This window comes from Phallusia mammillata, chromosome 2 (assembly GCF_965637545.1).
Source record: "Phallusia mammillata chromosome 2, kaPhaMamm4.hap1.1, whole genome shotgun sequence".
In the NCBI taxonomy this organism is placed as follows: Eukaryota; Metazoa; Chordata; class Ascidiacea; order Phlebobranchia; family Ascidiidae; genus Phallusia; species Phallusia mammillata.
The window spans coordinates 14,641,898-14,654,761 of NC_137253.1; the positions used below are offsets into that span (position 1 = coordinate 14,641,898).

At 35.5% G+C, this 12,864-nt stretch overlaps 1 protein-coding gene across 1 annotated transcript; it reads left to right on the forward strand.

The window, feature by feature from the left end:
• The first annotated feature begins 718 nt into the window (after positions 1-718).
• LOC145213040 (uncharacterized) lies at positions 719-2,544 on the forward strand. Its single transcript, XM_080081284.1, has 6 exons — positions 719-748; positions 839-974; positions 1,117-1,338; positions 1,753-1,867; positions 1,943-1,995; positions 2,150-2,544. Exons 1-6 carry the CDS (start codon positions 719-721, stop codon positions 2,503-2,505), a joined length of 912 nt encoding a protein of 303 aa, XP_079937410.1. The 3' UTR covers positions 2,506-2,544.
• Positions 2,545-12,864: the final 10,320 nt, after the last annotated feature.

The following is a 12,864-nucleotide window of genomic DNA, read 5'->3' on the forward strand; positions in this document are numbered from 1 at the left end:
AAAATAATGAACACAAATATAAAGTGCAGAGCTGTAGCGACATTTCAGATGCTGCCATGAAAATCACCTACGTTATGGATCCAATTGAGACTCACAAGTATGGTAAACCTATACCTAACTCAAAAATTCAAATCATTATTTAATTAATGATGCTTGGATAATGTTAACAAACAAACTATAACAAGCAGTTGAGAGGTGATACTATATGTTTAAGGAAAAGATTGCAATGTTCGATTAGCAAAAATTATTTCCAAAAAAATGTGACAGAATTAATACGCAACCCGCAACAAATTTCTCAAAATTATCAATGAGAACTTGGTATGTTGTTGTAGTCATCTTTTTACAGGTAAATTAAAATTGAATTGTTGTTAAAGTTGGACATCTTAAAACATTACCATAAAAGCAAAACCAAACTCCCACAGATATGAAAAAACTCGTTTGGATACAGGTAATGACCAATAAACTAAACGTTTTTGAAAAGATTTCAACAACAAATGTAACATATCAAATGCTTTTCCATAATTTATTTAAACCAGTTAGTGCAACTTATTCACGGAAGTTATGCAGAATTTCGTTACTTTCCTTTGGCTGATCTAGTTGAAATTTGCGAGCATACAGTAGCTTGCATAAGGAAGTAAAGGTAAACGTATAGAGTCATCTGTTCTAGCCGTGGAAATCATTTGACGCTACTATACGTTGTGAGTAACAGGTTTCCAAAATGGGAATAGAACTGAAAACGGCTGTACTGGTATTGGTATTCGTTGTTGCTATAATACCTCCAGCTTTGTTGCAAACACAATGGATAAGTTATAAAGCATTTCAATATGCTATTGTTCAGACAGGAAGCTTGTTCAACTCATCGGATTTTGGCAACCTATGCGCGAAACTTCATCATGAGTCTTATCCAGTTCATGTGAAAAACCAACAACAAGTATTTATTATGAGCCAAATGGAAACTGTCTGGAAAAATGAAGGTACAATTAATAAATGAGCGTAAAAACCACATTTACTTACGTAATGCAGATTAAGTGTCTTAGCTGTTTTTCTAAGTTATTATATACTGTTGTATGGCGTTTGTTCATATCTCACAAAACAATTTTTTATGTTTGAAATTAGAATATTTTTACATCGGCTTGATAAGAAGTGGCAATGGATTCGTGTGGCAAAATGGTGAAAAGTTAAATTCACAAACATTTTGGAAGGATGGATATCCGGTAAACGCATCAAACGCACAATGTGTTGTTATGACAAGAAATGACAGTTTGCGGAATGCTGACTCTTGGAAAAACGTGCCATGTATTGTTCCTGGTTCAGTTATTTGTCAGTTGGACAATCAAGGTAATTCTTGTAGTTCTAGTGTTTGCAGAAAGTGTCCCGGCAAGTTTTCTGTGAAGCTAAATGCACGCACAGTCTTAATTTTTGACTCTGAATGCCTCTTTAAAACCATGTTTTAACTTGACAACTATTACACTACTACATTAACGCATGTAGAATCGACATCAACAGCGTTTAATTTATCGACGACAAGGTCTAAAATGTCTCGTACCAATGAAATAAAAACAAAAAAATTGCCGACGGAACCATGGCAAACAACAAAAGTAGCAACAGCTTCGACTGTACCGACATCAACACTTGGTGGTTCAACTACAACCAACACAAAACAATTTACATCCACAGCAGGTATAACTTTGGTTTTTGAAATATAACCAACACATTATGCTTGTTATTTTACAAAGTTATACTTTTTTTCAGAAAATTCAATGTTCCAACAAACATTTCTCATCGTACTTATGGTGCTAGTGTTTGTAATCTTTTTGCTGATTGTCGCAATTGTGGCTATAGTGTCCTACTTTTCTGGAAGGATCAGGTAAGCAAATTAAGACAAGCATGAATTAAACACACACACCAAAGTTGTTTATTATATTTCAATCATTTTTTTTAGAAAACGGGAGAACCGATCATCTACTGGTGAAGATGGCGAGAGTTTTGCGGAAGGTACAACATTACTTGGTGTTAATTATAATTTTGTTTCGTTTTGGGGTGTCAATCCTTTCAATCCAGGTGTTTGATCTCAAATCATGTTATTTAATTTTGTTTGTTAAAAAAAGAAGAATGTAAATTTAGTTTTATTAGTTGCATCTTTCTTTAGATGTGGGAGAATTCGGAGATAATGACGACAGCTTTTCATCTGGTTCAGAATTATCTGAACCAAACCAAGCAACATCGGATCTCCATTCCTCTTCGGAAACTCCAAAAATAAATGCCCGCAAAATCTTATCTAGGAAACGGCTTTCTTCGAAAAATCGAGCTAAAAATAGATCCAGAAAGCCTAAAGTTGGTCCCGACCCAAACAAGATCGAAATGAAAAGCATTCCAGAGGCCAAAAGTTCAGTGAATTTGGAAAAAGAAAAAAGCAAGTCATTTTGCGTGGTTGAGTCTCCTCGTGTGGTTCCACGTAATCCGAGAAGAGTTACTGAGAGTTACAGTACAGTTCATAAACTATAATTCTTATATGCTGTCACTGTATATATTAATTAAAACAAAATGCCGTATTACACAAAAGTTATGATTGACATTGTAGTATTGATTGACATTTGAATCGTTATACTGTCGTTTTATAAATTTGTGCAATAAATTCAGAGACAAAAACACTACTTTAAACAAAACAACTCAGTCACGTGTTTGAGAAATGAAAACGTGTTTTACGATAAACGATTGACAATCGTTGCTGTCTCATATCAATCACTAAAAGATAATTAATTTTTTTAACGTTGAAACAAGGATTCACTAGATCTTCATGCTTTTAAAGGTATCGCTTCCATGACTTTATTAAACAAATAACACCCTACTTTAGTTCTGTCACAAACCTTAATTGTTTTACATTACTTTTATGTAACACAGCAGGCTTGTATAAAAACAACGACAGCGACCATAATAAAAAAAAACTCATTTTAATCATATACTTTTCCAAAACACACCATTTTGTCCAAAATTTTCAAGCCAAATCACAAAAACTTTTATACATTTTACGTTATTCGAAAAACCTTACCTGATTGGATTAAAATACCCTTTTTTAACTTTGAACTTTCGCTTAGGACGCTTAATCCGGAGGTAACCTAAACCAGGGCTGCTCAACCTTTTTTGACTCATAAGGTCGACTTTCGAGGTATTTTAAGTTTTTAACTCTCGGGATCCACCATTTCAATAAAAATTAGCAATAACTTATAATACAACATTATGTGTTGATTAGAAAGGATAATTAACACGCATTTTTTCCAACCCAGTTTTGCGTTTTATCATTGTTTGGGTATTATTTGTTTTACAGTGCAATGAACGCTATGTAGAAACTTGATCTAATACTAATCTTTAAAATACAATATTGAGAAAAAAGTTTAGAACAAAACCCCATTTAATTGAAATAAAGAGAGCAAATACCAGTACAAAGTAACGATTACCACAGCAACTATCACTTTTGTGACGTACCAATGAGCCTTCAGAGTATTTGTGGAGTGAACAAACATAATTCGATAAATAATTCCCATATATAAAGGTCATCCATGTACAAAGACACTTCTCAAAAACGTGTTACAAAACAACTACATGTTTTCTGCATCCCTCGCGGTCCACTTGATATCAGTTCGAGATCGACCAGACGTAAACTAACGTGTGATATGACTATCGTACTTTGTTCCATTGTTTTGATGGGTGCAACACACTGAAACTGTATACACATGTGTAAGGTATTCTAAACTCTGTCATTTAATGACCAAACTTATTACTTTCATTATCAACTCTATTAATATTTATGAAGTAAGTCAAACAACATAACTTTGCATATTCTGTGTGATAATACGTGGCTTGTTGGTTGATGATGAAGACTATTAAACCACGTTAAGTAGTCTAATATTTCATCAGGTTGTTTTATTTAACCTTGAATTGTTGACAAAAATTGGGTATTTAGTTATAGAGTCATGAGACGTTTGATACCCTAATTCGGGATTGTTGCTAATATTTCCCAAAACATTATTCGTAACAATATGAGTGCGTACATTAACTCACTAATTCGACTTCAATATTGTACAACCAACCAACATTTTAGGTTGGATAACGATAAATAAGCTGCTTTTATGAAATGTTTCTTTCCATATTTTGTGAAATGTGCAGAATTGCCGTGTTTCTTAACAACAAATGTAACATATCAAGTTATTTTTAAAGTGAAGTTAAATCACAACGTACGTAACTGTACACGGAAGTTCTGCAGACTTTTGGGACATTTCTTTCCCATCGGATTTGCAAGCTTGTTGTAGATTGTACAAGGAAGTAAAGGTAAACAAACGACAGTGACTATTTTCTGCGAAAATCTAAACAGTTTTGAGTAAATGGTTTTCAAAGTTGGAGTTGTACTGAAAATGGATTTACTTATATTGGTTTTCGTTGCTGCCGGAATACTATTAGCTGTGTCCCAAGGACAATGCATAAGTTATAACGCATTTAAATTTACCATTACTGAGCCCGGAAGCTCGTTTAACCCATCGGATCTTGGCAACATATGCGCAATACTTCATAATAATTCGTATCCAGCTCATGTGAAAAGTTTCAATCAAATGGAATTTATCTATGGTCAAATGCAAACTACGTGGAAAAATAAAGGTATAACTTTTAAGTAAGCGTGAAAGCAACGTCTTACTCTGTATTGCATATTGTTTTCGTATTTACTTAATACGTTAATAAATAATGTAGTATAGACAAAAACGTGGTTTCTAATCCTACAAAACAATATTTTTGTGTTTGAGATTAGATTATTTTTACATCGGTTTGGTAAAAAGTGGCAATGGATTCGTATGGCCAAATGGCGAAACCCTGACTTCACCAACATTTTGGGCAGAAAAATACCCGGTAAACGTATTGAACGCACAATGTGTTGCTATTACAAGACATTTGCCGAGAAATAATTCCTGGATAAACATGCAATGCGGTATTTCTGGTGCCGTTATTTGTCAGTTTTACAATCAAGGTAACTCAGTTCTGGTGTTTGTAAAAAGTATCTATACTTACGGCAAGTTTTTTTGTGAAGCAAAATTTTTAACCAGTCTTCATTTGACCAAACCACTCTCATAACAAATTGGGATGGCGTTTATTTTTAGCAACCCTTACTACCCTACCATTTATTTTTTCGTAACAATTCATAAATTGTCTAATACAAATGAAATAAAAACGGAAATTTTTTTGCAAGAAACAACCAAAACAATTACCACTGCAACGAAAACAACACTAGGTTCAACTGCAACCAACACAAAAGAGTTCACATCCACTGGTAATTTTTTTAATGTAACTAAAACATTATGCTTGTTGTTTTACAAATTTAAAAGTCAAATTTTGTTTTCAGAAAAATCAATTTTTCAACAAACATTTCTCATCGTACTTATGGTGCTAGTGTTTGTAATCTTTTTGTTGATTGTCGCAATTGTGGCTATAGTGTCCCACTTTTCTGGAAGGATTAGGTAAGCAAGTTAAAGCAGGAAAGATCTTTATTATATTTTAAAGCATTTTATAATTAGAAAACGGAAGTCCCGGTCATCTACTGGTAAAGATGGCGAGAGTTTTGCGGAAATTTTAAACAGGGTTTAAGAGATAACATCGTACTGTAGTTGGTTCAAAAACCTTGATTAGTTTTAAATAAGCTTTAAATATCGATTCTAAATTGACACCGCTTCCGCGTAGGGCGCTTGTTTCGGGCGCAGCACTTACCTAAAACATGTTAATGTAACGATCGTGCTTTGTTGTATTGTTGTGATAAGCTTATTTTACATACCAAAGTGAGGAGCACAGTGTACTGGTAGGTTCGAATATTCAAAAGTTATGTAAACAACCTGAAAAGAAGATCGTCATGTCGTACGTTATGTACATTCCGGTTTTGCTGTTTATTAAATTTTTAAACGCATGTTATTCAATGTTTTTGTTCTTTCCATATACAATTATATAAGCTAGTAAAACACATTTAAAGTACACCCATGTTTAACAAATTCGAAATTCTGTCATTTAGTTGCTGAACGTATCACTTGCGCTGTCGATTTTTATCAAAATTCACGAAGTAAATAAAACAACATATTTGGAGATTTTAGGCTTTTATGGTACGTGGTCGGTGTGTTTGTGGCAACGCCTATCAACTTTTTGTGATCTTGAATTGTTGTACAGTCATGACATATTATAAACAAATTTGACTTTTGGCCCCACGCCCCCCTTGGAAATGTCTTGCGCCCCCCTGAGGGGGGGGGGAGGTGGCGTGCCCCTCTGGTTAAGAACCACTGCGTTTAAGCCTTTAGGTAAGACCAAGACAACAAACACAATAGACCAGCTGTTCTCAACCGGGACCCTCGTCCCTCTTTTCTATTGTTTGTTGAAAGTCATGATCCAAAGACAACTTGTGATATCACAGACAATACAAAAAACATTGCGATTGTGCGCAAACAATTGTTTTTTTCTTAGTTGTCATGCATTAAAGGCAATTGTTTAGCAATGGAGACAGTCGATTCTCAGTTCTACTTTGATTTAAACTGATTTAGTGGCAAAATCTGACGTCAAATAATATTACAGAAATACTTCAACCTTTTCGCGGTCCCCCCAAAATTGCCTCACGGACCCCAGTTTGAGAACCGCTATTGCAAATATCTATCATCCGCTGAAAATCTTTCACTTCAAGTTCAAACCCAAACAAAGTTTTGGTTAGGGTGTCAAGGCGACTGCATTTTCCAAAAGCAAACAAAGTGACATGAAGATACTCGGCAACAAATGTTGTGATTGTGGTCTGTTGTATGGGGTATACGGATTTCCGATAATGTCCAGAACCTAAATTGTGTTTATTACCGGGATTAGCCAAAGTTCATTAAAGTTTACAACTAACAAAAATCTAGTCTGAGTTTTCGTAGACATACGTCAGAAGCCGTTTGGAAGCGCATTTTATACTCTGCACCTCTGTAGGTATCTGTTATTGTCCGGTGTAGGTTACAACCCGGTTATAGAGAGCCGTTTCAGCATTTTCTAGTACGTATCGCCAGATCAACTCAAACAATTTGCAAAAACAAGCACATTTACGATGTCTCGGATGAAATTGACTACTTTCTCGTTGGAGAAGTCTTCATCGCCAACTTTACGAAATGCAGTAGTTTCCCAACAGGAGACCATAGTTTTCCAACAGGAGACCAACATTTTGGAGAGACTATAGTCTGTACATATACAATTAACATAATTAGTAAAACAGCAGGTTTAGATTAGTTATTCAACAACCGAGTGTCACAACACTAAATCCACGAATTATGTCTTTTTATTTTTATTATTTATTTTCAATAATAACACTGCTACCAATAATTTTACAAGGCCACTAGCTCTTTTCGTTGTCTTTCGCGACAAAAGACTGTCTGCTGGATAGAAAAAGGAAGCATATGTGAACCAATACTTCCTTCTTTGGCCAATAATGTCAACTTAGTTTCATTAAAATTGAGGATTTTATATTGTTTGCTTCACAGACCCCATCCCGCTTTTTACAATTTATTTCTAACGATACGGGGCAGTTAGGTATTCGTAAGAATTTCGATAAAAACAGATTTACTTGTTTATAGCTTGTTTCGAGTCCAACACCATAACTATTGAACTCACACCGAAATGTTGGGCGTTTACATCAAACAACTTTTCAAAATTTAGTTATACACCTAATTATTTTTGCACAGTTTTCGCCAGAAAAACACTTAGGACATGCGCAAAATTGTCAGCCTGAAATGATTAAAAACAAATCTGCTTGACCGTCCTCAGACCACATTTCGGTTGTTTTTGATCGAACAAAATGCGTATTGGGTGCTTTGACTATTATCTTTTGGTCGAACTACTGACTTAAATTCAGCAGCTAAAGTGACTGATGAAAACCGTCTGTTCCTATAAAAGGTCATTCCAATTGTCGGAATTTAAAAGACCAAATAATTTATTAACTTTTGCGTCTACCGCGTGCATCACATATGCCGTACTTTCCAGCAGACTTGGACAACTAGATTTTTTTTCGGGTTTTCAAATTAGATTAGAATTAAAATTAGAGCATCTCCTTTTTTTGCAAATTAGATTAGAATTAGAATTAGAATTTTCTCAAAATCTAGAAATTAAACTAGAATTCAAACTAGAATTAGATTTAAGCCAACCAACTTTAGTTTGTTTCAAATTTAAACTTGTAGATTTGCACATTTAAAACAATACGATTCGGTGCATCTAAAACGTGTTTAAACGGAGCTGAGTGCCAAATTTCACTGATAAACGTGTTTCAGTGATGTTATTTGGTCTTGTTAATTGCATGGTTTTGTGCGCTTTGGTTAAAAAATGCATGCTCAGATCACATGCCTAAAAGTGCCGTTGGACAAACTAGCGATTTTGGGAAAACTGTGAATTAGATTAGAATTAGAATTAGAGCTTACTCGATAATTCTAAATTAGATTCGAACTAGAATTACCGCCATTTTGCTCTAATTTGCCCAACTAGACAACTAGAATTATCTAGTTGTCCAAGTCTGCTTTTCTGTATTGTTTAAATACTATATACAACATATCGATTAAAGCGATGCGTACACGTTTGTCTCTAATCAAATATGGAGGTCACACAGGTGGACCGCTAGGTCTCGTTCTGGCGACCATGGGAGCCGGCATGTAGGGTCAAGAACGGGCACAAAAAGTCAGTATCACCTCCAATAAGCCAGAGAGCAGAATGACTCAGACTTTTTAGAAAATGTCGTAGTACTGAAAAAATGCTGCAGCGACTAAAACAAGGACAAAATTTATTATTTGTTTCAGCCCGAGTGTGCTGTTTGTTTCGGGCATTGCGATCTGCTCTAAATTGTGAATTAGGCCGAATGGACCTATATAACCTAATTATTTTCACTTCGTCTCCATTCAAACAACATCGTAGGTGTCTGTTCATTGCTAATCGCACGGGGTCATACTCTTTTCTCATGTGTACCATTGACACTGGCAACAAAAATAGCCAACATTTTTTTATTTCCTTATGGATAGTTACGCGATTGTGCCATACTTTCCACTTTCATTGTTACGCCACAACTTGAAAGTACCTACGTATTCCGATGTCCTGCTTTCCTCTGTTTCTTCACGTGCAATCTATAGTTTTTGATGCAATGGTATATCTAAGATAAGTCATTTGTGAGTGTATTAAGTACAATCTGTGCCATTTTTAGGTGCAATCCTCAACAAAAGGCCTTTGAAGGAGCATATTAACAAACTTTATCAAACTTACAAGCGTTACCTTGGCATTGTGACAGAAATTCAAAACTATTTCATTAGAGGTACCTTGTTAAGTTTGTTCACTGATTATACCTCACAATCGTTACTACATAAGAAACTGACTTTACGGTCAATCTGTTCAAATTTCCAAATTGCAGGGTATCTGCAGTAAATTTATTAATTTTTTTTTGGTGTTATGGGCTCTTACAATATCAAAAATGTGATGAGAAATAGTGGCTTGCTCACAACTAACTAGCTTTATATGCTTGAAATAATAGCTTTTATGTACAAGCACAGCAATAACATAGTCCCAGCTATTGTTGCTGATTTCTTTAAGATCAACGTTATTTACGCGCATACACGCATGACGGACCGAAACGGACGAAAACTGATCCTGTGTACAGCCACCTTTACAACCATTTCGATACGTGCCAAACCTAGCTATCAAAACCCTTTTTTAGTGGTAGTGTTCTTCAGCAGTCGCCACGTCACCTTTTTGTCAACAAGAGTTTTAAATATCACACAAACATAGATTCCCGCGCATTGTTGACAATTACTAAATTTGAAGAGTATTTTTGCAATCTTTCACCTTGCAACGAGTTAACTGTTTATTCCTCAAAAATACAGGGTCACGATTTTGTCGATGCCTTGCTTGGTGCACGCTTTTAGCTTTGTTTGCGTTTACTAATCCATAGCACTGGCTCAGGTCCGTCCTCATGCGTGCTTGCATGTGCAGTAAAATCGATTGCATGCCAATATCAACTATCCACACTCACAAGTTTGCAGTGTTTTTGTTTTAATAAAATCTCACGAGCTTGAGTCACATAAGTTTTCATTAAACACAGCACATTTTTAAGTAATGATTAATTAGTTAGCCTTGTGTGTGTGCTGAATAACATTTAGGCTACAACCTAGAACTGGTAAATTGCTGCCGTGTGGTAATTGTTATTTATTGTTGCATGGGAATAACAAGATCAAAGCGTACTTTTGTCATCCGACCCGACTCCCGACGGATAAATCTTATAACACGCACTTAATGGAGAAGTATCTAAACAAGCTGCCCAATTCAAAACCCGCTTTATTTGAAACAAAATATGTTGATGTATTTTTTACGATGGGCTCGTGCGGCGACAGTGTGTTATATTTTAACAGCAATTTTGTGTGTGTGTCAAATCATTGCTGCAATAGAGACTACAATTAAAACTGAAGAGTTAATATCTGTTATTGTCATGTGCTCGTTTTAATAATAGGCCTATCAGTGCGTGTAACTCTCCTTTTGCATAACGGTCAATGTTAAGGAGTAACGTCATCAATTTTTTGAGTACCGATTTGGTACAGTGACTTTCTAATGAAATCATGTCACAAACAATTTACATTCAAGTTTCAGACAATTTCAATAATGTCTGCAAATAGTAACGATTCAATAATGGCCAAAATGTGTGTTACGTCATTATTCAAAATGTGTGTTATGTTATAAGGTATTGCATCATAATATTCGCTTCTTTTTAATTACCGTTTGTTGTTTACTCTAAATTTGACTTTTGGCCCCACGCCCCCCTTGGAAATGTCTTGTGCCCCCCCTGGTCCCACCAACGTTCCCCCCAGTCGTGTTATACTCATGGTGCGCAATATTCACTTTCTAATGAGATTACGCTATGCTTTTATCCGAAAAATAGACTACGGTTTGGAATTTACGATTTCCTATGCTTGCATAGTGATACATCGAAACGGGTGTTTTTTCTTAAAATCTTTTCGAAAACAAGTTTATTAAAAATATTTCATCGGTAGTAGACCAAATAGATAAAATGCTATATTTTACACGAATTGCACGTTGTACTTTTGCATGCTGCTTTAGAGCAGAGGTTGCAGCCAATACAAAGCATAAACGTAAATTATTCCATAAAACGCATTTCACACGGTCTTCAGGTACATGTTTTGCTTGTACAAGTGAAGTCAAATTATATTTTTAGACATCTTGCCTTGTATTTCGCAGTTATACATGTTCGGTCCCACTGCCGTCAAAGTGCATGTTTTCAAGAATATTCTTGCCACCTGAAAGAGGCAAAAATGAGCTTGGGCTAGTTGAAAGTAACATTAACAAAGGTAATTTCGGTTTGCCATGTTTACAAAGCTTCTGTTTCGGCCAAATTATTTGTTGCGATTCGGCCGAAAAATGTGTCTTTTCCGTCTCATAAAGTATCGCACATTTTTTAAACTACGCCGTAACTAAAATTGCTTGTGAAAGCGGCGATCTGACGTTATTGACGGGACAGAGGGCTTATAAAGCACACAAACACGTGGTACGAAATACATACGAGAAAAAATGACGAGACACTAGATAACACAAACAGGCGCACAGCAGGATACACAAATGTCTTGACACAAATTACGAAAGGAAACAGCGACGAGCCAATCTCCAACACACTAACACACAACGAATAAATCTAAAAGACACGGACGTTAGAAAGTAAAATGCACACAATTTGGACACAAGGCATAATTTGTAACTAACTATTTACTATAAAAATGTTTTTACTTTTTGATTGATACAATATAAAGAGAAGTTGCATTGTGGGAGTTTAAATAGTACTGTTTTCGTTTTGAAATCAGAGAGTTAAAAAAAGGCCCCAGCAACCACGCAAGGGGTTCACTTTCGACCCCAATATCTCGCGAACCAAACAAAGCTGAACAGAAAAATTTGAACACGATACTTTTTTGAGCATTAACAAACCATCGATGGCACTCGTTTGAAAAAATATTAAAACCACGAATATTAATACGTTTATGAATATGACTGCTTAATGCTCTTTGATACGTTTCGCGGCATAAAAGCCACTGACATATTCCGTTTCTGCAGAGCATGCCGTTTTCAAAAGACCCTAACTCGTTATTTGAAGTTCGGGGGCTCTGCTCCGAATATTAACTAGAAGTTCATAACTCGCGCATAATGCCGCCGTCCCCGCTCGCCAGCAATCAATGACGTGCGACAGCTCAAGCTTTGTTTGGTTCGCGAGATATTGGGGTCGAAAGTGAACCCCTTGCGTGGTTGCTGGAGCCTTTTTTTGCTGGTTGCCAGGATCGCGTAGGTAGAAAATACCATGTAAAAACCAGATGCCTTGAAGTTGCCAATAAAATTACTTATCAAACGAATTTTTATGCAATTAACCAAAATCAAACGAACGTAATAAAAACTAATGATTGTGTGAGATGTATTTAAGGTGTAAAAAGTTAGTACTACCTGTCACCTGCTCAAAACAACTTTATTTGTTTATACTTTCGTATTGGTCAGAATGTGAATAAAAACAAGGTTATAGTCGAGCAATAGCATTAACAGGATAGGCAAAAAGTTTGAAGCTTTTAAAATAACATATCTAAACAAAACAAAATGCACTATTTTGTACTACATTAAAAAACATTTTTTTAGGCAACCTGCCAACTGTAATACCGTATTTACTCGATTGTAAGCCGCGGCTTATATTGTTTTTTAGCTGCCGTTTGTGCGGCTTATAATCGAGGGCGGCTTATATTTAAATTTTTTACCGAAATTATTTCTACACTCCAACATTTTAAATTATTTGGGCCCCAAAACATGTAT

Bases quoted from the DNA above. Each gene is read 5' to 3' on its own strand.
- LOC145213040 (XM_080081284.1), top strand. From the start codon at position 719: ATGGGAATAGAACTGAAAACGGCTGTACTG. The intron at 975-1,116 runs GTACAATTAATA...GTTTGAAATTAG, and splicing joins AACTGTCTGGAAAAATGAAG to AATATTTTTACATCGGCTTG. The intron at 1,868-1,942 runs GTAAGCAAATTA...CATTTTTTTTAG, and splicing joins TACTTTTCTGGAAGGATCAG to AAAACGGGAGAACCGATCAT.